The sequence below is a fragment of the Bubalus bubalis genome, chromosome 7 (assembly GCF_019923935.1).
Source record: "Bubalus bubalis isolate 160015118507 breed Murrah chromosome 7, NDDB_SH_1, whole genome shotgun sequence".
Classification (NCBI taxonomy): Eukaryota; Metazoa; Chordata; class Mammalia; order Artiodactyla; family Bovidae; genus Bubalus; species Bubalus bubalis.
In genome coordinates, this window is record NC_059163.1 from 5,853,517 (window position 1) to 5,881,374 (window position 27,858).

Consider the following 27,858-nt stretch of genomic DNA (forward strand, 5'->3'; position numbering starts at 1 on the left):
CTCTTTTTGCCTTCAATCTTCCACAGCATCAGGGTCTTTTCCAATGAGTTGGCTCTTTGCATCAGGTGACCAAAGTATTATGTTGATGGTGAGAGATTTATATGATTTTTGATGAGTTATCTGGATTTCAACCTTTGTTCTCATCTTCAGTAAGTAAGTACTGAGGACTGAGTGTGAGGTCCCAACTCTGTACCCCTACCTGTTGGAGTCTATTGAGTCCTGGGAGCTCAGTTAGATATTCAATGCCTTTTTCTATTTCAGTTAATCTTCAAGGTCATCTAGAAAGTAAGTAATATTATCTCCATGGAACTAGCTTATGACCAGCCACCAAGGTACATAACACATGTGTAGGGAAATGGACTGATACTGAAGCTGAAGCTCCAGTACTTTGGCCACATGATGCAAAGAGCCAACTCATTGGAAAAGACCTTGATGATGTGAACGATTGAAGGCAAAAGGAGAAGGGCATGGCAGAGGATGAGATAGTTAGATAGCATCGCTGACTCAATGGACATGAATTTGAGCAAACTCGGGGAAATAGTGGAAGACAATGAAGCCTGGCAGTCTGCATGAAGTCCATGGGGTCACAAAGAGTCAGACACAACTTAGCAATTGAACAACTACAGTGATGTGGAGGGGGAGGGGTCTACAGAGACAAGGAGCAAGTGGATCCATTCTCGTTGACTGTCTTACGCCATGGCTGCCTGTAGCAGCAGAAGTAGGTCTGGCCCTGTTCTGTCTGGTTTCACAGCTGTGTCTCTCATCTACCCCAAGCTGATTCTTCTCTAACCACCTATGAGGGAGAGGATGAGGCAAGCACCAGCTCACTTTATGGGAAGGTCTGGGCACCTTTTACTAAGCAGGCAGTTGCACCCCTGATTCCCTAGCCTGGGAAAGAGCTCAGGAGATGCCTCAAGATCCCAAACGCCACCAACCTGCTGCCACTCCTGTGCAGCCGGAGTAACTCCCACCCAACACAAGTTCTCCTTGTCTCCCTGGTCCTCAAGCACTGCTCACATGTGGGTGTTTGGCCAAAGATTTCAAAGGCACTGGCCCACCCACCCATTCCCCTAATGCTGGCCTCACGTTCACCTCATTGCCTCCCATGCAGAAGTTGTTTGGGAACGTGTCTGCTCTTCTTCCTTGCATTTGTCCACCATCTCCTCCCTTTTTTCTTTCTAGCGTTTATTCACTGTGTGTTGAACACAACCTCAATACTCAGGCACGCTCCATGCTATTTAATCTGTATGGCATGCTAATAATAGTAATAATAATAGTAATGTCTTAACGTGTGTGCATGCTAAGTTGCTTCAGTCAAGTCCAACTCCTTGTGACCCCATGCACTATAGCCCTCCAGGCTCCTCTGTCTATGGGTTTCTCCAGGCAAGAATACTGGAGTGGGTTGCCATGCCCTCTTCCAGGGGTTCTTCCCAACTCAGGGATCAAACATGTGTCTCTTAGGTCTCCTGCATTAGCAGGCAGGTTTTTTTTTTTTTTTTTTTTTTTTTTAACCACTAGCCCAACCTGGGAAGCCTGATGTCTTTTTATTCACCCATGCAAAATTCAGCCATTCTATAATAGTAAGTACCTACTCTTTATTCCATATTGCTCTGGGTTCTGAGACAATACAGCCAGGAGCAGACACAGCTTCTCCCTTCTTGGAGCTTGTATTCCAGCGAAGGAGCAGATAATACACAAATATAATATGTGATCAATGCTATGAAGAAAAATTAATTAGGATATGATTAATAATTACTTACTTAATAGCCAGAGGGGAGAGCATTCTGTGGTTGCTTTTACGTGCTCTGCACAGCATCCCTGTGGGGCTGGCCCTGTCCACATCCTTATCTGACAAATAAGGAACCTGAGTTCAGGGTGACTGAGTCACTTGCCCGAGGTCACACAGCAGCAGAGCTGGGATTCAAGTTCAGGCCAGGTGGCTCCAAGTGCACACTCTTGACCCCATGGCCCACTCCTCGGAAGAGGTCAGGGCTAGTGAGACCTCGGAGCAACAACTCCAGGAGCATCCCTGTGCCTTTTTGTCAGTTCTTGATAGTGACAGAGAAGAAAGGGAAGAGTGAGAGAGAGGACAGACCCATGTGCCTGTCAGGACTCAGTGGCCCAGCTCCAGACCCTGCGTTCCAAGGACCCTCGTCTCCCCATGAGGTGGCACCTCCCCTCACAGGGGCAATGGAGTGCAGACACCAGAAGTGTCCTTTCAGCCTGGGGATAGGGGAGGTGAGTCACAGTCTGTTTACTGAGAGGAGCTGGGCAGCCAGGGAGGGGCTATTGGATGATGGTGGGTAGTGAGGGGATTTTTTTTTTTTAATACTGTTTAACACACAAGAGATGTTAGCATCATGCTGGTAACTGGGTACCAAGGCTCAGGCAAACCAGACCCATCCCAGAACCCACAGAGCACTCAGAAGCTGCCTTCTCTTGCCTAAATCCTCGGGTTTCTCTGAAACCTGCACTCGGCGTGTCAGACTCCAACAGCTGGCGCCCACGCGGTTTCACCAGACGCAGGTGGGTGCAGTGGGGCTGTTAAGCGCTGCTGCCAGAGAGCCTACACAACATTGAATTCACTGTCGGAATCGCTGTCCCTTTGCTTGTAGACACCGTCTAAGGGTCAGAAGCATAGCCCCCAGTGGACTTCTGTGGAATGCGAAGCTGACCCTCTTTTACTGCTTCTCATTTCCAAGGATTTTTACATCCCTGTAAAATGCCCCTGGAATGCTGACTTGGCCTGCAGATGGTGCCTTTCTTTCTTTTTTTCCTTCTTTCCTTCTTTCTCTCTCTCTCTGCCTTCCTGACTTCATTCCATTCTTTCCTTCCTTTCCTTCTCTCTTTCTTTCCCTTTCTATGCGTGCATGCTAAGTCCCTTCAGTCATGTCCGACTCTTTGCAACCCTATGGACCGTAGCCCACCAGACTCGTCTGTCCATGGCATTGTCCAGGCAAGAAGACTGGAATGAGTTGTTGTTCCCATTCTCCAGGGCGCTTTCCCTTTAGTTTCCTTTTTAAAGAAGCCTGCTTTTGTTTATGGAGTTTGGATGTTTATAAATCAGTCCCACAGATACGGTAAGGGTGAAGCCCCTTCAAACTGAGGAGTCTTGGTTGAGACACTTTTTTACTTATAAAATGCAAAATTGGTTTTAATCCCAAGATGAATCTTTCAAAATAACTAATCTTTGATCCTTAATTATCTGGACCTGAACATTCAGACATGAAAATTCCAGACATGGGACCTTAAAACCTTCCTTTCTTCTCCTTGTGATTTTGGTTCTCCAACCCTGAACTCTGAAAGTAGTTTTACCTCTGCATTAAAACCCTACGTGTACACGTAACCAGGCTGGGGCTGGCAGCCTCCCTATGCAGACATGCCAAGTCTCCTTCATCCACTTGCCAAACGTCTCTTAAGTAGCTATTCACATCCCGAATGTGCTGCGATACTAAGATGATGGAGGAATGTTCTCTGCCTTCAGGGAACCTCAGTCACTGATGGAAAGACAATAAAGTGGAGGATTCCAGGGCTGCGGGGTAGGCCGCATGGTCTGTGCACACGCGGAGCGTTACAGGAACAATGACATGCATTAAACGCTTACAGAGTCCAACTCTGTGCCAAATACTTTACATGTATGATGCCAGTAATACCTGTAACTGCTCACTGAATGCGTGGATCTTCTATTCCCATTTCAACAGATGAAGAAACTGGTGTGTGAAGGGCATAAATGGTTTGTTCAAGGTCATCAAGGGAGTCAATGAATTCAGAACTTTGACTACAGCATCCAAGCTTAAAATCACTTTAAGGGTACCAAGGAGAGGGGTTCCCCTGGGGAGCCAGTGGTTGGGACTCTGCCCTTTCACCACAGGGGGCACAGGTTTGATCCCTGGTCTGAGAAATAAGATCTCACTTGCCTCGGGCACAGCCAAACTAATAGTAATAATTTTAAAGAAGAGTATTAAGGACAGAAGAGGAAAATTAGAAGGGAAAAAGGGATGCTCCACTATAGGATGTGGTCCTTGAGCTGAGAATTAAGGTTGCCTAGGACTTAGATGAAGCAGAAGAGGGAAGATTAGGGTGTCGCAGGCAAAGGATGCTGCGTGAATGATGTTTTCAAGGTGTGCTGAGCCTGGAAACACTAAGGGAGTGGGTGAGACTGAAATGGAGTTGGGAGAATGGTGGGGACAGCTAGTTTATTATTTTAATTCTACAACCTTTCCCGTGACTTCAAAATCCACTTTAAAGGGTCATGTTTTATTAGCTTCTATTTTAGTGACCACTTAACACCTTCCAGGGAACGTCTTGTGTAATATCCAGTCCTGGGGACGGGCCCAGTTTCCCTGTGTCTGCCTGTCTCTACAGAGAGGAAATGGTCTCTTTCACCACTCTTGGCATTGCTAAAGGTTGCTGAGTCCTGGTTTCGATTAAGTTTGAAATCACACACATATGTCTGTTTCTCTGGCAGCCTTTCTCTAACTCAGTTAAACTGTGCTGATATTAAAATACAGAACTGAATGACTTATGGTGTCCCCATGGGTCTGAGTTTGAGCAGTTCCAATAAATCATCATATTGAAATAATTTCATAAGAATTCTTGATGTTTGGCACCTTTGAAAAATAAAGGGATGGAATTTTTTTTTTTTTTTTTTTTTTTTTTGCTTCTCTAGTCTAGAGGAGTTATTTTTCTTTTAGTAAAGTGAAAGGGGTTGGGGTAAAAAAAAAAAAAAATTCCAGAAAATGGCAAACCATCTGAAAATGTCAGATATGGATAACTCACTTGGAACATTAACCCCATGAGTTGGAAGTCTGTGGTTAATTACTTAGTTTCATCATCTACACATACATAAAACTTTGCATACTTAAAGGTCGTCACATTGTAAGGGAAATGCTTTGTGATCTAAATGGCAGAAAAAATGCAGATGACAATATTCAGTGCTGGTGAAGTTGTGGATAAAGTGTGTACTATCAGGGGTCCATGGAATCCCCTCCTGGGTCTTCAACACCTCGCTGTTAGAGCTGGGAAAGAGCTTATCAGTTACACATAGAATGATTTCATCCATTATTTCTGAAAGTTGAATAGTTTTCCGTGATGTCTGCTTGGTGGGAAAAAATGAAAAGAATAGAAACATCCATTGGACATTGGTTACAACACCATCATAAGGCAGCCTCTCAGCCGTAAGGGAGTTTAGGAAGTGAGGTCTACTCTATGCCTAGAAAAAGAAATCAGATCTAGTGAACAGTTAGTGAGTCTCTGCAACCACACTGTATTAATTTTTTGCATGTGGATCACTTATGTAACTAAAAAATTAATAAAAATTAAATTCAGGCATAGAAACAAACAAAGTTTGGTCTATTAAAAAGAATAAGCATTCTACTTTATATTACCCTGGCTCCTAGTAGCTCTGCAGTTTTCTTTTCTAGCCATCAGATTTTTCTGCTATAAAGTGAGGGTATGAAATATAATCAAGGATAATATTATTACACTTATTAAATAATTGTTAGTATACTGCATCATATTTTTCCCACATATGTTAAGTGTTATTCATAATCACTAATCAGAAGCTAATCAGTATCACCATGAGTTGAGTTCACTTTACTCAAATCAGAGAAACATGCTAAACATATTCTTTTTTAATAGTATTTTTGAAGTATGGAACTAGCTAGGGGATGCTTCTTAAGATCGTCAGAAACCCACTGGAATTAGAAAATGCTGGAGTCACTGGACTAAAGGTGAGGTCTTCTCTTGCTCCATCATTCTAATTTAGTACCTAGGCTAGTGCCTCATATAGAGCCCTGCTTTCATGGGTCTTTGTTAAAGAAATTAATAAAATCATGAATTTATGCAAAAATTTATTTAAAATATATGTGTGCACAAGAGAAAGGTTTATATGAAGTACAAAAATTATTTAATAACTGCAAATATATTAATAGGTAATTTTCTAAAGAAACCTAAACAACCAACTCAATAATAAGCAAGGAAGCACTTGATCAAATTAGACATTCATCAGGATTAAAAAGGACAAAATCATAAACACAAGAGTTATAAAAATAATTTGTTTCTCTTTCCATAATAAGTTAAATGATCAGATCTCAAATCAACAAAAAGTATTTCCCTTCTTAGAGGAAATGCTCAAAAAAATTAGGGGAAAAAAAGACAGCCTACTACTTGCCTCATTATTTATCCTTTCGTCCTGGAAGAGCTATTCCAACTATTGTAGTAAAATGAGAAATTAATATATAAATATATTATAAAGAAGGAAATACATAGATTTCTTCACCTAGAAAAATCAAAGCAACCTTCCAAAAGACTATTAAAATAGTAAGAGCATTGAAGTAAGTGTCTGTGTTCCAGACAGAAAAATAATGAAAAAAATTACATTAACCATTCAGCATAACTAAAATATTCAAGCACTGTTAGATATCTACTTAGAGAAAGCTACAGAATTATTGTGAGGTGGAAATAAAGATTTAAACAAATGGGCATTTTATCTTCTTGTACGGGATGATTGGGTATTCTAAAGAAGTCAATTCTTTTTTAGCAAATTGAATTTAAACAAACCTCCTTCCAATTTTTCTTGGTAGGGGGCAGGACTTGCAAAATTATCTTAAAGTTTATCTAGAAAAATAAACAGTATCAGTATCAGTTATGAAAATGTTGAAATAAAATAATAGAGCAGAAATAAATCTGCCAGATGTAAACTACATTATAAAGTTTGGATAACTAAAAGACTATCATACTGTCCTAAGGAAAGAGTGAGAAAATGTCATGGTTATGTAATAGTTCATCCAGACAAACTCTTCTGAAGTATAAATATATAAGTTCTGGTTGCTACTTCCTTGGTCGCCAATAGTTAAGACTTCACCTTCCAATGCAGAGGGTGCCAGTTCAGTCCCTGGTGGGGTAACTAAGATCCCATATGCCTCACATCCACAAAATGTACAACAGAAGCAAAATCAATAAATATTTTTAAAACAGTTTGCATTAAAAAGAAAACTTTAATTTTTTTTTTAATTTTTAAAGATTAAAAAAAGGCAGCAGCCCAAATCATGGGAAATGCACATGCTCCTTACACATATGCAGTCTCCTCAGCCAGGACTACTCTCTTCCCTCTGGTTCCCTGTATCTGATTGGTGTCTATGCTTCCCTGATGGCTCAGTTGGTAAAGAATACACCTGCAATGCAAGAGACCCCGGTTCGATTCCTGGGTCAGGAAGATCTGCTGGAGAAGGAATAAGCTACTTCAGTATTCTTGGGTTTCCTTTGTGGCTCAGCTGATAAAGAATCCACCTGCAATGTGGGAGACCTGGGTTCGATTCCCGGGTTGGGAAGATCTCCTGGAGAAGGGAAAGGCTACCCACTCCAGTATTCTGGCCTGGAGAATTCCATGGACTGTATAGTCCATGGGGTTGCAAAGAGTCAGATACAACTGAGCGACTTTCACTTTCACCTTCACCCTTCAGCTCGGGTGTTTCTCTGACGCCTCACTCTTCCCATCAACACTGGCCTGTGTCCATGAGGCACAGTAACTAGGACATGGATTTAATCTGGACGTTATTCAAGGGTTTCAATTTCATACCCATCGGGTACTGATTCGTGGTAAGAGGTGCAGCAGTGGCTGTGGACTTCCCTTGCACAATATCATTATCAAAACTGTGGGACAAAGAGATAAAGGATTTTGCCCATCATGAAAGGCACAGAAGTGAGAAAAAACACTCTGTGGTATAGCTGAAAAAAAATCATGGACCAAAGTTATCTGATTACACCCAATCCCTGGTTGAATTAAATAAGGTGAAATGAGGCAAGTCTTACACGTAAACTCTTGGAACGTTTAAGCTGTAAATCCATTCATGGATTGCACTCACTCATTCAGCAAACATGTATGGGTCCCATTTGTGTGTCCGGAATGAATAAACAACGGAGAACAAGAACGAGCCGTGAGTTGCATCCTATTATATTTGTCCTTAATTAATGAACTCATAGCTCTAAGAATCACTTGACCAAAAGCTCCCTAAGAGCGGGATGAGATTTATCACAGTCTGCACTGCTCCTCCGGCATCTCTGCTAGGTGGTTGTCATGTAGAAGTCTTCTGGTAGAAAACGGAAGAAAAATGCCTATTAGATTTCTGGGAGGAACAAAAAATTTTGTGGCACTTTGGAACTGTGTTGACAGGTGGATGACACATTTAAAAGCAGCAACTTCATCAGATCATAATATAATATAATACATTGAAAAACAGAGTAAGTCCGTCTGATCACATCATTGGCTAAAGCCCGAAACTGCTGTTTCAGTCAGTCAGTCAGTCAGTTCAGTCGCTCAGTCGTGTCCAGCTCTTTGCGGCCCCATGAATCACAGCACGCCAGGCCTCCCTGTCCATCACCAACTCCCGGAGTTCACACAAACTCATGTGCATCGAGTCAGTGATGCCCTCCAGCCATCTCATCCTCTGTCATCCCCTTCTCCTCCTGTCCCCAATCCCTCCCAGCATCAGAGTCTTTTCCAATGAATCAACTCTTCACATGAAGTGGCCAAAGAATTGGAGTTTCAGCTTTAGCATCATTCCTTCCAAAGAAATTCCAGGGCTGATCTCCTTCAGAATGGACTGGTTGGATCTCCTTGCAGTCCAAGGGACTCTCAAGAGTCTTCTCCAACACCACAGTTCAAAAGCATCAATTCTTCAGCGCTCAGCTTTCTTCACAGTCCAACTCTCACATCCATACATGACCACTGGAAAAACCATAGCCTTGACTAGACAGACCTTTGTTTGCAAAGTAATGTCTCTGCTTTTGAATATGCTCTCTAGATTGGTCATAACTTTCCTTCCAAGGAGTAAGCGTCTTTTAATTTCATGGCTGCAATCACCATCTGCAGTGATTTTGGAGCCTAAGAAAATAAAGTCTGACACTGTTTCCACTGTTTCCCCATCTATTTCCCATGAAGTGATGGGACCAGATGCCATGATCTTCGTTTTCTGAATGTTGAGCTTTAAGCCAACTTTTTCACTCTTCTCTTTCACTTTCATCAAGAGGCTTTTTAGTTCTTCTTCACTTTCTGCCATAAGGGTGGTGTCATCTGGATATCTGAGGTTATTGATATTTCTCCTGGCAATCTTGATTCCAGCTTGTGTTTCTTCCAGCCCAGCGTTTCTCATGATGTACTCTGCATATGAGTTAAATAAGCAGGGTGACAATATACAGCCTTGATGTACTCCTTTTCCTATTTGGGACCAGTCTGTTGTTCCATGTCCAGTTCTAACTGTTGCTTCCTGACCTGCATACAGGTTTCTCAAGAGGCAGGTCAGGTGAACTGCACTGAGATTGAGCTGCCAGTCTTTGCAGCAACCAAGAAGGTTCTGGATAGTCTGGCCCCACCTCCTTTTCTGAACTCACCGGTCATGTCACTCTCCATGACTATGGTCCCATCACACTTCCTTCTTTCTGACCCTGGGACACACCAGGCTCATTCAATTCCAGCTCATTTCTGTCTTAGGGCTTTGCCTTATAGGACCTTTTCATTCCCAGATGCTCACATGACCTGTCCAGCCTAGACTCAGCTCCATCAACACCTCGCCACTGCAGCCTTGCAGACCAGCCAACCTAAACCAACCTGCCTTCCTTCCCTACCAATTTTATTCTCTGTCTTCCCACTGTCTGCTATTTATCCCCAGCACCTAGAACAATGTCAGGCCCATAGCAGGTACTTAATAAACATATATTGAATGAAAGAATCTTTGAAATAGCAAGAAAGAAGAATGTTTAAATCAGATTGCTTTGTTTACAAAAAGTAGTTAAAGGTACATGACAATGAAAATAATTTATAAAAGTCAAGTGATTTGGGCTTGCTTTACCTTCATCAAGACAAAGGAATCTGCCTTAATCCTGTATCACCCCCATCAAAGTTCAAGCATGTTTTAATTCCATCGTTTTGGTTATATAGTTATATTTGGTGGCTCAGTAGTAAAGAATCTTCCTGTCAATGCAGAAGCCGCAGGAGATGCGAGTTCAATCCCAGGGTCAGGAAGATCCCCTGGAGGAGGAACCAGCAACCCACTGCAGCATTCTTGCCTGGAGAATTCCAAGGACAAAGGCTGCAGTGGGCCACAGCTCATGGGGCTGCAGAGTCAGACACAACTGAGCTACTATGTATGAAATCACAAGTACCATAAATAAAAACATCAGTATTGTTTATTTCAGAACTAGGAGCATTCCCATTATGTTAGCATAATGCATTTACTAATATCTGAATTCAGAGAAGTCTAAAGTTGACTGAATCTTCACGTGTATTATGTAGTAGAATTTTGCACTTATGATGTAGTGATATCTCTAATAGAATTTCCTTTTGAATTTTTGAGGTACTGCAGCTTTAGAACAACTCTATAAAAACTACTCAGATTTAGGCCATCAGTTTATCCATTGTCATGTTTATGAAAAAATGTTTAAAAATCATAGTTCTCAATTTCTTTAAAATAATTAACAATGCCTAATTAAAAGCACTAATGTGCAGTATGGTAGCATGATTCCTTTTCCAATGAGGTAGAAAATCACTAGTTAAATAATTGTCAAGGGTGAAGTGATCCTAATATACTGTTAGTTATATGCATTGCTCTTATTCCCCATTTTCACTGGGATCCTCAAACTTTTACATTTTTTGGAGTGGTTTTTCTTTGAAAGGTGAAGTTATAGACATTTAGAATATAAGGGATGGCCCCAAACCAAAAGGTCTTCACATTGGACAATGGTTTTCAGAGTGCTTAAGATCTGAACATTAGAACCTCAGTTTGGCCAGGATCTTTCCCAAGAGCTTAGCATCACATCTAATAAACTATCTGAGAGTTAGACACTCCCCAGACTAGGAGTAATTGTTACATTGATTTCCCTAGAGTTTCACCACAACCTCATCAGGTTGATGTTTTAATCTTTTAAATTTTATTTTAATATGTGTTTTGGTTACTAGTTTGAATGTTTTCTCATGTGATTATTTTTTTCTTGCAGTTTCTTTCATGTGAATTCCTTCTAAACATCCTCAAGAGTTTAAGAAAAGCATTTCATAATTATTAGTAGAGACAAACTGCTCCAAAAGGCAGATGCTTATATCTTCTCAGTGATTAAGAGCTACCAATGTGTACCATTTGGTTTCCAAATAGGGGAAAATCAGCTAATATCTACGGGTATCAGCTTAATGTCTACAAGTAACCTCTATGAGAAAAAAAGAGAAGCTAGATCCTTCCTCCACAGCTCCATCAGCCCTCCAATTTTCACAGCAAGAATTTCTGGGGAAGAAGGGCCAATGCTTGGGGACAAACAGAACAACAAGGAAAAACTTCCCAAGGAACTGGAATTCAGAGCTCAGCACCCAAATTACCTTAGGATAATGGGCTTCCCTGGTGGCTCAGCTGGTAGAGAATCTGCCTGCAATGCAGGAGACCGGGGTTCAATCCCTGGGTTAGGAAGATTCCCTGAGGAAGGAAATGGCAACCCACTCCAGTATTCTTGCCTGGGAATTCCCATGGACTGAGGAACTGATGGGCTACAGTCCGCGCGACCACAGAGTCAGACACAACTGAGTGAATAGCGCGCGCACACACACACACACAAATTGTTAGCTATTCTGAACTAATCATGTTTACCTACAAGGTCGAGCCTTGTTTAAACATTCTTTATACACATTTCAGACTCCTGAATAATTTAATCTGTGATCTTCTTTTCTGTTTCATAAACACATGGATAAATAGCATATACAGTATTCCACTCACATAATATCACAGAAAATCTTCTCATACTATCTGACTCTCCGTACTCTCTCTTTCCAGTTTTTTGGAGCTTTGACCTAAATGTGTTAGAAAAATAGAATCACTTTTATAATTATTAGAATCTTAATCTCTTTTCAAGTATATTTGAAAGATACAATCCCTTTCATGGAGGCACAAATGTAGATTTATCATATCAATATTTAAAATTATTTTTTATTCCAAGGATTAATGTATCAATGTAAAGCATAGGTGTAGCTTATGAGTGGGACAGTATACAACTTAAATAGATTCAGAATTGGTATGGCTGATGAATTAGGGGACCACGGGGTCTAAATCTGAAATGTTCACTTTAAAGCCATTTATATTAGGCTGTGCAGTGCGGATGCACCATTTATTAAATTAAAAGGACATTTTAATCTTAGTGCCTCAAAAGTAATAAAATTGTACATCAAATTCAGGATTCAGAAGAAAACGGCAAAGTTGAAAATCACAAATCTATTTTTTAACTTTATTTTTACATTATGTTACAGATACTTAGATATTTGTTATTAGAAATGAGGTCTTAAGACAAGGACAAAAATCTATCTTTGTGTTTCCAGCACCTGCCAAGGAGCTTTGCACCTACTCTGGGTTCAGTAAAGGTTTATAGAGGAGATCAATGAATGTGTACAATTCTTTTTTCTGCTTTCTTTTCCCATTCATTGCACATTAACTGTTGTATCTAGTGTGCATGCATGTATTGTATTTTTGACTCCACTCCCTTGTAGAACAGAAGCTGTTTGATGGCAGACAGAATAACAGCCTCCCAGAAAAGTTCAGTCCTAACCCCTGGAACCTATGAAGACATTACCTTTTGGCAAAATGAACTTTGCAGATTCGATTAAATGAAGGATCTTGAGGTGGGCGATGATCTTGGATTATTTGGGTGGGCCCAGTGTGCTCAGGGGGTCTCCCAGGTGACTCAGTGGGTAAAGAATCTGCCTGAAGTGAAGGAGATGCAGGAGACCTGGGTTCGATCACTGGCTCAGGAAGATCCCCATGGAGGAGGCCATGGCAACCCACTTCAGTATTTGTGCCTGGAGAATCCCACGGGCAGAGGAGCCTGGAGGGCTACAGTCTATGGGGTTGCAGAGAGTCAGTGACTGAAGTGACTGAGCACACGCATGTGCACACTGCACTCATGAGGGTCCTCAAAAGTGGGAGAGGGAGGCAGAGGAGGAGGCGAGGATAAGACCACGTAGAGTCCATCCACCATTGCTGACTCTGAAGATGGAGGAAGTGGCCACAGTCAGGCAGTAAGAGAGAGCCTGTGGATGCTGGAAAAGCAGGAAAAGTGAATCTTCCCTAGAGCCTCTAGAAAGGAGCACAGCCCTGCTGACACCTTAATTTGGGCCTAGCAAGACCCACGTCAGACTGTCAGAACTATAAGATAAGTAATAGATGATAGATAAATAATAGAGGATAGATAGACAGATGGATTTTAAGGCATTAAGTTTGTTGCTGTTGTTTAGTTGCTAAGTCACGTCCAACTCTGCGGCCCCATGGACTGTAGCCCCCCAGGCTCCTCTGTCCAAGGGATTTCCCAGGCAAGAAAATTAGATTAGCTTGTCATCTCCTTCTCCAGGGGATCTTCCCAACCCAAAGATCGAACCTGTGTCTCCAGCATTGGCTGGTGGATTGTTTACCACCGAGCCATCAGGGAAGACCAAGTTTGTAGCAGCAACAATTAAAATACAGATACAGTCTTTGACAACTTTTTCTTATCACTTCCTCTTTATTTTGTGTGTCCGCTCCTTTATTCCATGCTGAAACAGGACAACATTAATCAAGATATCTCTGTTTACTAATCACAGAAATCTAACACAAACTAGAGCAAAAAAGTGGGGGTACATATTTCACATAAGTGGGACCTCCAAGAGATGGATCTGGCTTCTGTCCCAGCTAAGATGACCCCCCATCAGTCCACAGAGTCAGTCTCTCTCATCTGCTTCTTTGTACAGAATTCAGCATTTCTACAATTCACATGCTTTTAGTGGCAAAAATATCCTCTTCCAGGGAAGAATTCTAATTTGCCCATCTTTGTAGCCTAAGAGATTGAAAGTCTGCTGTGATTATCCATTGCTGCACTTAGAAATGCCCCAAGACGCTTGTTTTATTCACTCATGATTCTGCAGTTTGGGCAAAGTCTCTGGAAGGCAGCTCACTTCTGATCCATGTGAGACACGCTCAAGGCAGCTCTTTGGGGACTCAAGTGTCCAGAATGTCCTTCCTCGTGCAAGCTACTGCTGGCTGTTGGCTGGATGCTCAACTGGGGATGTTGTCCTTTGTTCTCCCCTTCATGCGACTGCTCCACATGGCTAGGTTGGGCTTCTTGCAGGATGGCAGTCTTAAGAGTAGTTGGACTTTGCACATAGCAACCGATTTTTCCCTTAAGCTCAAAGTGGAAGCGCCTAGGCCTTCTCAAGTTTGGGCCCCAATAGACACAAGGTTACTCGTGCCACCTTCTATATATTTTTTTAATTTGTTTATTTTTAATTGGAGGATAATCGCTTTACAATATTGTGTTGGTTTCTACCATACATCAACATGAATCAGCCACAGGCATAGGCATGTCTCCTCCCCCTTGAACCTCCCTCCCTCCCCCAACTCCATGCCACCCCTCTGTTGTTGTTCAGTCGCTCAGTCGTGTCCGACACTTTGCAACCCCACGGACTGCCGCACGCCAGGCTTCCCTGTCCTTCACCATCTCCCACAGCTTGCTCAAACTCATGTCCATTGAGACAGTGATTACCATCCAGCAATCTCAGTCCTCTGTCATTCCCTTCTCCTCCTGCCTTCAATCTTTCCCAGCATCAGGGCCTTTCCTAATGAGTCAGCTCTTTGCATCAGGTGACCAAAGTAGTGGAGCTTCAGCTTCAGCATCAGTCCTTCCAGTGAATATTCAGGACTGATTTCCTTTAGGAGGGACTGGTTGGATCTCCTTCCAGTCCAAGGGACTCTCAAGTGTCTTGTCCAACACCACAGTTCAAAAGCATCAATTCTTCTGTACTCAGCTTTCTTTATGGTCCAACTCTCACATCCATACTTGACTACCAGAAAAACCATAGCTTTGACTAGATGGACCTTTGTCAACAAAGTAATGTCTCAGCTTTTTAATATGCTGTCTAGGTTGGTTATAGCTTTTCTTCCAAGGAGCAAGCATCTTTTAATTCCCCGCCCCTCTAGGTTGTCACAGAATTCAGGATTTGAGCTCCCTGCCTCATGCAGCAAGTTCCCACTGACTGTCTGCACATATATCAGTGCTCTCTCCATTCGTACCCCTCCTCCCTGCTTCCCCCGCTGTGTCCGCAAGTCAGTTCTCTGTGTCTGCCTCTCCATTTCTGCTCTGCAGATAGGTTCATCAGTACCCTCTTTCTAGACTCCATATAAATACATTAATATAGGATATTTGTCTTTCTCTTCTGGACTTACTTCACTCTGTGTAATCTTCAAAAACCAGATGCTGTAGAAGGTGCTAAGAAAGGGATCCCTCTTGCCCTGTTGGTGGGACTGCAAATTGATACAACCACTATGGAGAATGGTGCAGAGATCCCTTGAAAAACTAGGAATAAAACTACACTATGACCCAGCATCCCCAATACTGGGCATATATCCTGAGAAAACCGTAATTGAAAAAGACACACGTACCCCAGTGTTCACTGCAGCAGGGTTTACAATAGCTAGGACACAGAAGCAACCTAGGTGTCCATCAACAGATGAATGGATGAAGAAGTTGTGATACATATACACAGTGGAATATTGCATGCGTGCTTACTAAGTTGCTTCAGTCATGTCCCACTGTTTGCAACCCTGTGGACTGAAGTCACCAGGCTCCTCTGTCCATGGGGATTCTCCAGACAAGAATACTGAAGTGGGTTGCCATGCCCTCCTCCAGGAGATTGTCCCAACCCAGGAATTGAGCCTGAATCTCTTATGTGTTCTTGCATTGGCAGCCAGATTCTTTACCACTAGCCACCTAGGAAGCCCCGGTGGAATATTACTCAGCCATAAAAAGGAATGCATTTGACTCAGTTCTAATGAGGTAGGTGAACCTAGAGCTTATACAGAGTGAAGTAAGCCACCTTCTATTTATGAAAGCAGAACACAGGATCCAGGCCTGATCTGAAAAGAGGAGGCTACATATGTAAGGTTGTGACTCCCACTGGTGTGATTCACTGGGGCCATCAGAGTAGCTAGTCTACCACAGAGGACAACAGAGTGTTGTGCATGACGGTCCAAGCCAGACAGTGCGAAAATGGTAGAGGTAGTCCCACAAAGGACTCAGGACTGAAAACAACCCTCAGGTGTCCCTAACAATCATTTCCTTCAGTGACAGAAAGGATTCAGTGAAGCAAAGTCGACACCCTCTATGTCTGTTGACTATAGAGCTTGTGCATTATCTCGAGTCAGAGAGGATATACTAGATGCAGACAAATACTCTATAATTCCACATATGCACGTCACCTAGAGTAGTCAAATTCATAGAGTCAGAAAGTATATTAGACGCCAGGGAACAAGGGGGCAGGAGGCAGGGAGGGGAGCCAGTATTTAAAGGGGACAGACAGAGTTTCAGTTTAGGAAGGTGAAAACTTGAGGACATGGGTGATGGTGAGAGTTGCCCAGCAAAGTGAACATACTTTTAAAATAGTATGATGTATACCTGTGGCGGATTCATTTTGATATTTGGCAAAACTAATACAATTATGTAAAGTTTAAAAATAAAATAAAATTTAAAAAAATGAAAAAAAAATAAAATAAAATAGTATGCTGTGTTTTGTGTGACTTTTATCACAAAAAAAAGATTGAAAAATTTCAATTGAAAGTTAAGGAATTTTGAACTTTTTTTCCATTTGAATTTCCTTAAACTATGAATGAAAATAATGCTTACATATAGCAAACACTACTACAGAGAAATTAAATTGTGCATGATTCATGAATAAATGATAATGTGGCTAATCCAGTGATGTTTATTTGCATAACCTTTTTAATGTGACAATTCCTTGGATATTGTAGTGAAATATTTTCACCCTACATCTATATTTTTATGGTGTGTGTTTACTTTCCACAGTACATATCCCAAAATGTCAAAATTGCTAGAGCTGATTTATGGTAATTAGTTTTAACTTGGAATATTTGAAATACATTTAATTAATTTTAGCTGTTTAGCAAAGTACAATAAGGTTTTTCATATTAGCAAAGTTTTCTTTATGACATATCAGCTATGCATATGTTTAAGAATATGACAGACTCAAATGACTCTTATTTGAATTTTATATTTAGCAAATAAACATGCACTATTGGGGATTAGGCAGTATTTAGGAAGTGTATGTATAAGGATTACTTAGGATGAAAATGCCAAAGATCCTGGAATATTCAGCACACACTTGTTGATTGATTTCACTGCAGTAAATATGAAGCAATAACAACTATATAAATTATTCAGAGACTAGGCATTCACATTGGGATTCTTTCGCGATCACTTCAAAAAACATTTGGCAGAGTATTCTTTTCATAGTATTTTTCCAAATCCGTGTACAAAAGAGATATAGATTCATACAAAATGGATTAATACTGATTCTTTTAAAATGAAATTAAACATTTTTAGGCATTCAAGTGATGATTGCATGATCTTTGCTACTAAAGCACTCTTTGGTAATGTATTTATCTTAAATATTATTTTTGTCTTTCAGGAAGCCTTATATAGTGAATGTAAGAGATTTATTAAAACCTTGAATCACTTGAGAGTGCTTTAGTACTTTGCCTCAAAATCTGCACATAGGCAAAATTCCTGATATTATGAGTTGGGATTTTCAGGGTAAGAGGATTTAAAATCTCTGCTAAAGCAAGGGCTTGTTAGCTGTTTCTAAACATCATATATCAGAGAGATCCAGCTACTTACAAACCACTCAAACTAAAATGGGACAGGACAGGACATGCAGAATGAAAGAGACCAATCTAGACCAAGTAGAAGGTATCAGGTTTTCTTAAGATGGCCCTTTGATTCTGGAAAGAGATTTTCTTTCAACTCCAGAAGCAGATAGAGCAGTGCGCATTCACGTAGGTATGGATTTCTTTGTATACAGATAGGGATCACTTGTTAAAGATATCCATTCATTAAATCAGTTTGAGACATGGTGTTGGAAAGTGTTTCAATGTATGCAGATTTTTTTAAGGTTTTTATTTTATATTGGAGTGTATCTGATTAACAATATTGTGATAGTTTGGGGTGAACTGCAAAGGGACTCAACCATACATATACATAATATCCATTCACCCCCAAACTCCCTTCCCATCGAGGCTGCCACACAAAGTTGAGCAGAGTACCCTGTGCCATACAGTAGGTCCTTGCTGGTTACTCATTTTAAATATCACAGTGTGTACATGTCCATCCCAAACTCCTACGGGCATTTGCAGATTTGACGTTAGACACCTCAGTTATCTACTCATAAGTCACGTGACTTTCAAACATTCCCAATAACTTTTTCTTTTGTAATAATCTTTGTGTTTCTTATAGTTCCTAATTCTCTTTGTGCTGAAGATCCAATGAGTGTGTGAAGCCCCAAAATAATTCATAGCCCACAAAGCATTACATTATCAAAACTTGTATTACTATGACTACTACTACTAATAATAAAACATGATTGAGTAACTGGTGTGAGATCCATTGAAAAGTCCAAGTGAATTGGATATGTTTTATTTTTTGAAAATATGTTAACTTAAAGAATATCTATGAGGTCAAAAGTCATCAGCATTTCCCCCTTTGTGTTTAAAGTACTAACTCTTACATTATTGATGGATGCCAAATCTGGAAAGATGGCTGCATAAATTTTTTGTGAATACTTAGAGATTTTATTTTATTAGCTGTAAGCCATAGGGATATGGCAGTTGGTAAGGAGAAAAAATTTGCCTCTTGGTATGATCTGTATCCAGTTGGAGGTCTGGCTGTGGTGTGGGGTATATGGGACCATCCGGATTTTATTGTTAATGGTTTGTTTCTCTGTGTGTCTCTTCCAGCTATCGGCAGGACCCTCATCCCTCGTTATTTTAGCACTGTGTTTGAAGGAGGGGTGACTGACCTGTATTACGTTCTCAAACACTCGAAAGAGTCCTACCACAACTCGTCCATCACCGTGGACTGTGACCAGTGTGCGATGGTCACCCAGCATGGGAAGCCCATGTTTACCAAGGTACGGGCTGGGCTCGGCCACACGGCTTGCTCTCCTCTGGGTGTGCTGCAGGATACTGATTAGGGTTTTCTTCTGGAACTTTAAGCTGACTTCTCACATGTCAGATGCGAACAGCCCTGTGAGGTCATCTCTTTGGTTTGTAACCTGGCAAGACTTTTTGGGGGAGCCCTGTGCATTTGATACAGACCCCAAGAAAGTCAAACAGGATAAACCTTCAAGAAAGAGAAGAGAGTTTTGGTTGCCTATCAAACGTAGGCTACTAAATTACAATTTTGGTGGGTTTTTTTCTTTTTCTTTTTTTTTTTAATTGAGATATAATTGACAGTAACAGGTTTCTCTGGTAAAGACTCTACCTGTTAGGCAGGAGACACAGGTTTTATCCCTGGGTTGGGAAGATCCCCTGGAGAAGGCAATGGCAACCCACTCCATTATTCTTGCCTGGAGAATTCCGGGGACTGAGGGGTCTGGCGGGCTACAGTCCATGGATTGATTCACAGAGTGTCAGACACCACTGAGCAACTAACACTTATACCACTTATACGTAACGGTGTATTAGTATTACATTTACAACATGTTGATTTGATATATGTATATATTGTGAGGGGGTTACTCATAAGTTTAGTTAACATCCATCACTATGCTTAGTCACTCAGTCGTATCCAACTCTTTGCAACCCCATGGACTGTAGCCCCCCAAGCTCCTCTGTCCATGGGATTTCCCAGGCAAAAATACTGGAGTGGGTTGCAATCCCTCCTCCAGGGGATCTTCCTGACCCAGGGATCGAACCCAGCTCTCCCGCATTGCAGGCAGATTCTTTACTGTCTGAGCCACCAGGAAAGACCCCCATCCAACACTCAGTTCAGTTCAGTTCAGTCGCTCAGTCGTGTCTGACTCTTTGCGGCCCCATGAATCACAGCACGCCAGGCCTCCCTGTCCATCACCAACTCCCGGAGTTCACCCAAACTCATGTGCATCGAGTCAGTGATGCCCTCCAGCCACTACACATGCTTAAAATTTCTTTCTTGTGACGAAGCCCTTTAACACATTATTGACTGGGGGATTTTTTTTAGAAACTAACGCCTGTGGTGTTAATATGTCTCTGGTCAGTAATGTGTTAAAGACTATTAGTAACTTTCAAATATACAACACTCCAAAGATACTATGTATTATTCGCTATAGCCCATAATGATATACATTACATAGAATTTCAGTTTTGATACTCAGGGATATCCTACAACTAAAAGAACATTCTTCGATTATTGTGCAGTCAGTATTTGTGCTGTATTACTGAAATTAAAGTTTTTAAAGCTAAATTCAAATATTAAGAAGCAGGGGGAAAATCAACAAACCACAATTCAACTAGTCATAATCTTTAAGGAATACAAAAGTATAAAAATATAAATGGAATGCTATAGACAATCCCTTTATATCATCTCCCAAGCAGAAAAATTAGTAAGAATAAATATTTAGTCAAAGAATCTGGAAAATGGAAGTTTATTTTAATGAACACTAGTTCATTGCATTTTGACTAAGACTCAGTGTGAAACCAGTTTGTAACATCAACAAAACCAGTTCCTTCTTTTAGCTAAAAACACAAATGACAATCTTCTCTTTATAGTTAAGAGAAGCTGAATTATCAGGATTAATTGCGGAAGCCTAAATTATAAAACTGAAGATGTGTCTGCCACCTACACACTATTTTGCTGAAAGAGTAGATATAAAACGTATATTATTTAAAGTATTCTTTGATCTTGGTGCAATTTCACCTTTCTGGTGCCCACAGGGGTGTTAAAAACCACAGGCAAAGAAAATGCTTATATAAATGCAAAAACGAATCATCCAATGCCGTTGAGTTTATGGTATCTTGATTATCATCCACAGACATTTTAAATATGGAACAGGAGGAGGGTTTTTCCCATTTTCCCTTTTTAACCATTGAGCGGAGAGAAAAGCTGTCAGTCTGGGATAAGGAAGATTCCCACTGCGTGTGATGGAGCGTGCTGGTCTTGAGAGTTTTGCTGTGTGCAAAGGAATGGTCACCTGGGTGATGGTTTACTCTGTCCATGACTCACTTATTTTTGAAGACACCAAACATTTACATCACCTGTGGATACAGGAGCCATTTCTAGAATTACAAAGCCCGAGCACTGCAGGGAAAGCCTTTTTCTGTTGCTTCTGTATCCTTTGTGTAAGCTTAGTGTTACTTTCCCTGGAAAAGGGAACGGATACCCACTCCAGTATTCTATGACTGAGCAACTCACACACACACACATACACAGTGTTACAGCTTCCCATGTGGCACTAGTGGTAAAGAATCCGCCTGCCAAGGCAGGAGACATAGGAGACACTGGGTCAGGAAGATCCCCTGGAGAAGGAAATGGCACCTCATTCCAGTACTCTTGCCTGGAAAATCCCATGGACAGAGGAGCCTGGCGGGCTACAGTCCATGGGGCCGCAAAGAGTCGGACACAACTGAGCCACTAAACACACTAACACTAGTGTACTTTTAGGTCATTCAGGAAAAACACACCAGTTCCTTCTGCTTTCAGAGAAAAAAGAAATCCGTGATAATTAAACTTGGCTGTAATGAAGGAGCTACTTTCAAAGCCTGTAGCCACTGAAAATAAAAATGCATATTGCAATGAGCCTTTCATATATTTCCTCCATGTCCTTCTCAGACCGAAACTTTTTCAGAAATGAACATAGTTGCTCTGAAGATATCGTGCTGTACATGCCAGATTGGTTTTAAATCAAAAAGAATCCCATTCTTCCTATGAATTGATAAGGTGGTTTTTTTTTTTACCATTCAAATTAAGAAACCAAGGTTCTCCTCTGTTGCCTCCCCCTCCCTGCTGGAGCGCTCCCGCTCACATGGCACCCCCTCCCACTCGGGGACATTCTCCTGAACTCAGCTCTCTGGGTTTCAAGCTTTAATTATTTAGATCACCCATCTGACTCTACTCCGTGGCAATACTTTTGCCAGCTCCAGTAATGAATATTTCTATACTGTGATGAAAAATATCACTTTCTGGGAAATGTAGCTTAGCTGTGTGGCCTTCGTCCAGATGCTAATTATGCACATTTATTTTTAGAATATTCCAAAGCGTTTCATTTTTTCTCTTTTTTTTTTTTTTTTTTTTTGCTCCTTGGGTGATTATTATACTACCCAAAGAATCTTTCCAATTTTTCTTTTGTTCTTATATTAATTAAAAATAACTCATCTTTGTGTAATAAAATAATATGGTGATTTAGTAGAAATCAGAAATCTAATGACCTTTCAGTATCACAAAGAAAAATAGTTTGGTAGCTGATGCTTTTTTTTTTTTAAAAGGGGAGCCTGCTATTAGTACATGGTATCACTTAGCACATTATGTGCAGGCATTTTCGCATTGTTCTAATTTAGACTATCAATAAACTCTAATTCTCCAAATAGCGTTTGACTCTGCATTTCTGAGTTGCTTTTATGAAAATGTGGTCAACTGCTGAATCAAAAATCAGCCACAGCCCTAATCAACAGTAATATTTAATATTCCTCAGGACCACAAAGCATGTTTTGCAATTTCCTGACCCTAGGAACACTATAGATGCTGTAATGAGAGTTTTTACACATACATTCTGAAAGCTTTCTTTTCTGTATTCAACTTTGAATCAAATTGGAAACAAAGCTTAATAATCAGAAGAGCAATCCCCAGGGCTTTCAGAATTAAAGACCCTTGAATTATATTTGAGGATGTAAATTCTGGCCAATACTGAAAGGACCCTCTCTGGGGTACATGTTGCATCATTTTGGGGTTCACAAACTGGAACCATAATTACAGCCATTATTGGACTCCTTGTCATTTCTGTAAACATAGGCTATGGTCTTTTCTTATCCCAATTGTTTGCTGTGAAATTATTTAATACTGTGGAAAAGTACCAAGGAAATACCAACCAGTGTGGGCCTCCCTGGTAGCTCAGCTGGTAAAGAATCCGCCTGCAATGCAGGAAACCCCAGTTCAATGCCTGGGTTGGAAAGATCCACTAGAGAAGGGATAGGCTACCCTCTCCAGTATTCCTGGACTCCCCTGGTGGCTCAGACAGCAAAGAATCCACCCGCAATGCAGGAGACCTGGGTTCAATCCCTGGGTTAGGAGGATCCACTGCAGAAGAGAATGGATACCCACTCCAGTATTCTTACCTGGAGAATCCCATGGACAGAGGAGCCTGGCGGGCTACAGCCCATGGGGTCGCAAAGAGTCAAACATGAGTAACTTTCACTTTTTTTCCAGTATGAATCCTCACTGATGTGTTTGACAGTTAGTTCATCATTCTTATTATGTTATACTCTTATGTGCGTGCTCAGTCGTGTCTGACTCTGCGACCCCATGGAATGTAGCTCACCAGGCTCCTCTGTCCATGGGATTTTCCAGACAGGAATACTGGAGTGGGTTGCCATGCCCTACTCCAGGGGATCTTTCCAACCCAGGGATTGAACCTGTGCCTCTTAAATCCAGCTACATTGGCAGGCGAGTTCTTTATCATTAGCGCCACCTGGAAAGCCCTTTATACTCTCATCCTGACTCTAATGGAATTACTATATCAATGAGTATATCACTCTAATAAATGTATATATATGTATTTACATATGGGCTTCCTTGGTGCTAAGTAGGTAAAGAATCTTCCTGCAATGCAGGAGACCCGGGTTCAATCCCTGAGTCAGGAAGATCCCCGGGAGAAGTAAATAGTAACCCACTCCAGTATTCTTGCCTGGGAAATTCCATGGACAGTGGAGCCTGAGGGGCAAAGGTGTCCATGGGATCACAAAGAGTTGGACACAACTTAGCAATTAAACCACTATGGATTGACATGTGCAGCATTTCCAAGTAAGATACACTGAGCTTTATGCAACTGTTAATCTAAAAGCCTTAGTCCATGCAAACTGTTCTAAGCATAAAGACCAAGAAAAATTAAATGAACACTCCCATCTAACAAGCATATTGTATTTCATAAAAGCTGCATGAGAATCATTTTGTTATACAACGACATGGTCAGTATTGCCTTATGATTAGGCAAAGAAAGAAAAGGGTTAAAAAGCTACGGGTTAGTTTGAGAAATGTTCTTTTTTGGTTCTCTTGTTCCTGGCCTAGTCTCAAGCCAACACGTGATGCACTGAATGCCTGCCAGCCTCTTTCTTGTTGATCCTCCGGAGACCATCTGTGCTGGGGGCATTGATTAGAGTGTGTCTGCTGGGATTACATCTTTTCTGTTGCCATGCCAACTAATCAGCTGATTTTGGTTACCACAGAAACAAAATGTCAGAGCTCACAGTAACATGAATTCAGCACAACAGAAAATGTTTTCTTAATTGGGGACCCTTTTGAATTTGGATTCCAAGTGAAAGGCAGCTTTTTTGTTTTTTTAAGGCCAACTTTAGATAAAAGCTACATTAATTGTATTGATTACGAGAATGCACAGAGTTTTTCTTTAAAGAGGAAACATTAATTCCTCTTCGTAAGCTATGCTCATTTTTTTAACTATTTCAAACAAGGAATATATATATATATATATATTTTTTTCTTAAGCATCTCTATTTCATTTTCTGATTGTTGCATGTAAAATAAAATAAATCACAAAACCTTCAGTTTCCTTTGACTTCCATTAGAAGGGCAGGGCTTGGAGAGGATGGGCAGGGCTTGGGAGGAGGCTGTGGGAAGAATTGCTTGAGGAAGGTCAGCATTGATCAAATTGTCTCCCATCCTTTCATTCAAAGAAGTCACCAGGGCTCCTCAGATGCTAAAGAATCCACCTGCAATGCCAGAGACCTGGGTTCAGTCCCTGGGTCAGGAAGATCCCCTGGAGAAGGGAATGGATACCTACTCCAGTGTTCTTTCCTGGAGAATTCCATGGACAGAGGAGCCTGGCGGACTACAGTCCATGGGGTCACAAAGAGTCGGACACGACTGAGTGACTTTCACCCACTTCAGTCATTTAGTTTCCCTTAAAGAAAACACTTGACACAGCCACTTAGATTCAGTTCTCAGAATTCCTCTCTTGCACATGCTATGTCCTGGATAAACCTGAGTCCTTGGTTTCCGCTGAGAAAGGAGGAGTCCAAGGTTGTTGCAATGTTTCTTTTCGTAGGCCCTTAGCAGTTTGATGGCAAGAAGAGTCCTCAGCTGGTTTGCTGCATCACAGTGAACAAAGAACACAGTTGAACATGGCCTTAGAGATTCTCCAACTGAGTAATTCATCAGAAGAACTCCACCCAGGCCTTCCCCTTATGAAATTCTATTCCTGTAGAAGTAAACCAGAACCTCTCTCTGCCTTGGGTTTTTGTCTCATAAACACAAAACAAATAGATTAGATAATAAAAAAAAAGCATGACATTTAACTTGGCTAATATTTGCTTAAACATCCAATAACCCCCTCTCTTTAAAAGAAAAGGATTATGGCATCCAAATATCCCTGTCCTGCATTGTCAAGACATTTCTCTGCCCATGTCTGGCAATAGTCACCTCCTTTCTGGGAAAGCCTCCCCTGCCGGTGGCTTCTGTCCTGTTAACACTCAGGGAAGAATTGTGTGGCTTAATCTCCATGCAACTCTTTGGAAAACCTTGGTAAATTAAGTCTGATGCTGACGGACAAGGCTCTGGAGGAATGGTGTGGGGACGCGGAAGTCTTCCCCCATTTCACTGTGCTCGACTCTCATGGCGAAGATCCAGAAACGAGGCTCTGAAGACCACTCAGTCGAGGAGTTTGAGGGCAAGCAGCCCAAATGCCTGGAATTACCCACAGCTTGTGCTAATTGGATCTGAGTCAGAGGCCTTCACCCAGATTATCAATAATTATCTGATAGTGCTTCTGAGACCTTTGATGAAATGAAAATGGCAGGTGTTATTAGCATCTTTCTTTTTTTTTTTTCAAAGCATCTTTCTTAAGTCATGCTCTATCAACAGGTTACTACTAATTCTCCTGCACTTGGTGTTCTGCTTGTTTAAAGAAAATAGTTCTTTAAATTAGAGAGACTAGGAAGCACCTAACCCAGTGCCTAGGACATAGTTGGAATTCAGTAATTGATGGTTTTTGGTATAAAATTCCCAAAGAAGGAAGTGATTATTCAGTTCAGTTCAGTTGCTCAGTCCTGTCCGACTCTTTGAGACCCAATGGACTGCAGCACGCCAGGCCTCCCTGTCCATTGCCAACTCCCAGAGTTTACTCAAACTCATGTCCATTGAGTCGTTGATGCCATCCAACTGTCTCATCCTCTGTTGTCCCCTTCTCCTCCCACCTTCAATCTTTCCCAGCATCAGGGTCTTTTCAAATGAGTCCCTTGGACTGCAAGGAGATCCAACCAGTCCATCCTAAAGGAAATCATGGGTGTTCATTGGAAGGACTGATGCTGAAGCTGAAACTCTTAACACTTTGGCTACCTGATGCAAAGAACTGACTCATTTGAAAAGAAATTTGAAGTGACTATTAAGATTTCATAAAAGGTTGACGTGCTGTACCATGTCACTTCAGTAATGTCCAACTCTTTTTGATCCTATGGACTGTAGCCCATCAGGCTCCTCTGTCCATGGGATTCTCCAGGCAAGAATACTGAAGAGGGTTGCCGTGCCCTGCTCCAGGGGATCTTCCTGACTCGGGGATTGAACCCGTGTCTCTTATGTCTCCTGCATTGGCAGACGGGTTGTTAACCACTACCGCCACCTTGGGAAGCCCAAAAGAATGATTTACATTGCTAATTATCTTCATGGACTATAGTTTAGACTATTTCTAAAATGATCATATTCTCTATTCAGTTGACTGTTATTTTTTCTTTAAGTATAAGTGCAATGATTTCCAAAGTTTTGTACTTTTTTTAGTCTAAGAAATCTTTCTCCAGCCAGGCTTGATCAGAGGTCCACTACTTAAAACAGATAAAACTGAAGCTGTTCTGGTTGAATCAAGAAAGTGAGTGGGAATCTCAGTGTTAGGTGGAGGCTTAGCTCTTCCCAGAAGAGCCCCGGATACACTGCTCATAACCGCCCAGGTCTCAGATAGGACATTACCACAACCCCTGGTCTAAGGCTCTGTGTTCTTTGGTTGCATGTCTTTCATTTTTAAACTATCATATACTGTCAAGTACAATATCAGGCAGGCTTCCATGGGGTCTCAGCTGTAAAGAATCCACCTGCCAATGCAGGAGACATGGGTTCAATCCCTGGGTCAAGAAGATCCCCTGGAGAAGGAAATGGCAACCCACTCCAGGATTCTTGCCTGGAGAATCCCATGGACAGAGGAGCCTGGCAGGCTACAGTCCATGGGGTCACAAAGACTTGGACGTGACTTAGCAACTAAACAACACCAACAATACTAGGCAATCTATATACAAAATTTCACTTAATATACTTTCCCAATATCCCTATCTAGGGGTATTCTGATCTTTATTCTGCAGATGAGGAAACTGAAACTTATGGAATCTGTTTGATTTTCTGAAAGTTGCAAAATAAGTGGAAAACAGAGTCAAGATTTGAATCTAGGACTTTCTGGTGCCAAAGCCTCCTATTTTTGTACTGCTTCTCTAGGCAAACGTGGGCTGAATAACGAGCTACAATTATTTAAACTGGACCAATATACTGTCACTGCTTCCCATCTTAGAGGTGAGATAGAATGAGTGGTGTAAGACTTCCCACATTTTCTTTCATTTCTAAGTCATTAACACTGAAAAAAAGGCTTCCCCAACGGCATAGTAGGTAAAAAATCTGCCTGCAGTACAGGAGACACTGGAGATGCAAGTTCAGTCGCTGGGTCAGAAAGATCCCCTGCAGAAGGAAATGGCAACCCACTTCAGTATTCTTGCCTGAAAAACCCCATGGACAGAGGAGCCTGGCGGGCTACAGTCCAAAGGGTTGCACAAGAGT

The 27,858-nt window shown here is 41.4% G+C and overlaps 1 protein-coding gene across 7 annotated transcripts in view; it reads left to right on the forward strand.

Annotated features, from left to right (window-relative positions):
- LDB2 (LIM domain binding 2) overlaps positions 1–27,858 on the forward strand; it is a 459,965-nt gene that overhangs the window by 359,232 nt on the left and 72,875 nt on the right. For all 7 annotated transcript variants that reach the window (XM_006054967.4, XM_006054966.4, XM_006054968.4 and 4 more), the window contains exon 3: positions 18,804–18,976. In XM_006054967.4, coding sequence (XP_006055029.1) covers positions 18,804–18,976 — 173 coding nt within the window. The remainder of the gene's footprint in view (positions 1–18,803; positions 18,977–27,858) is intronic.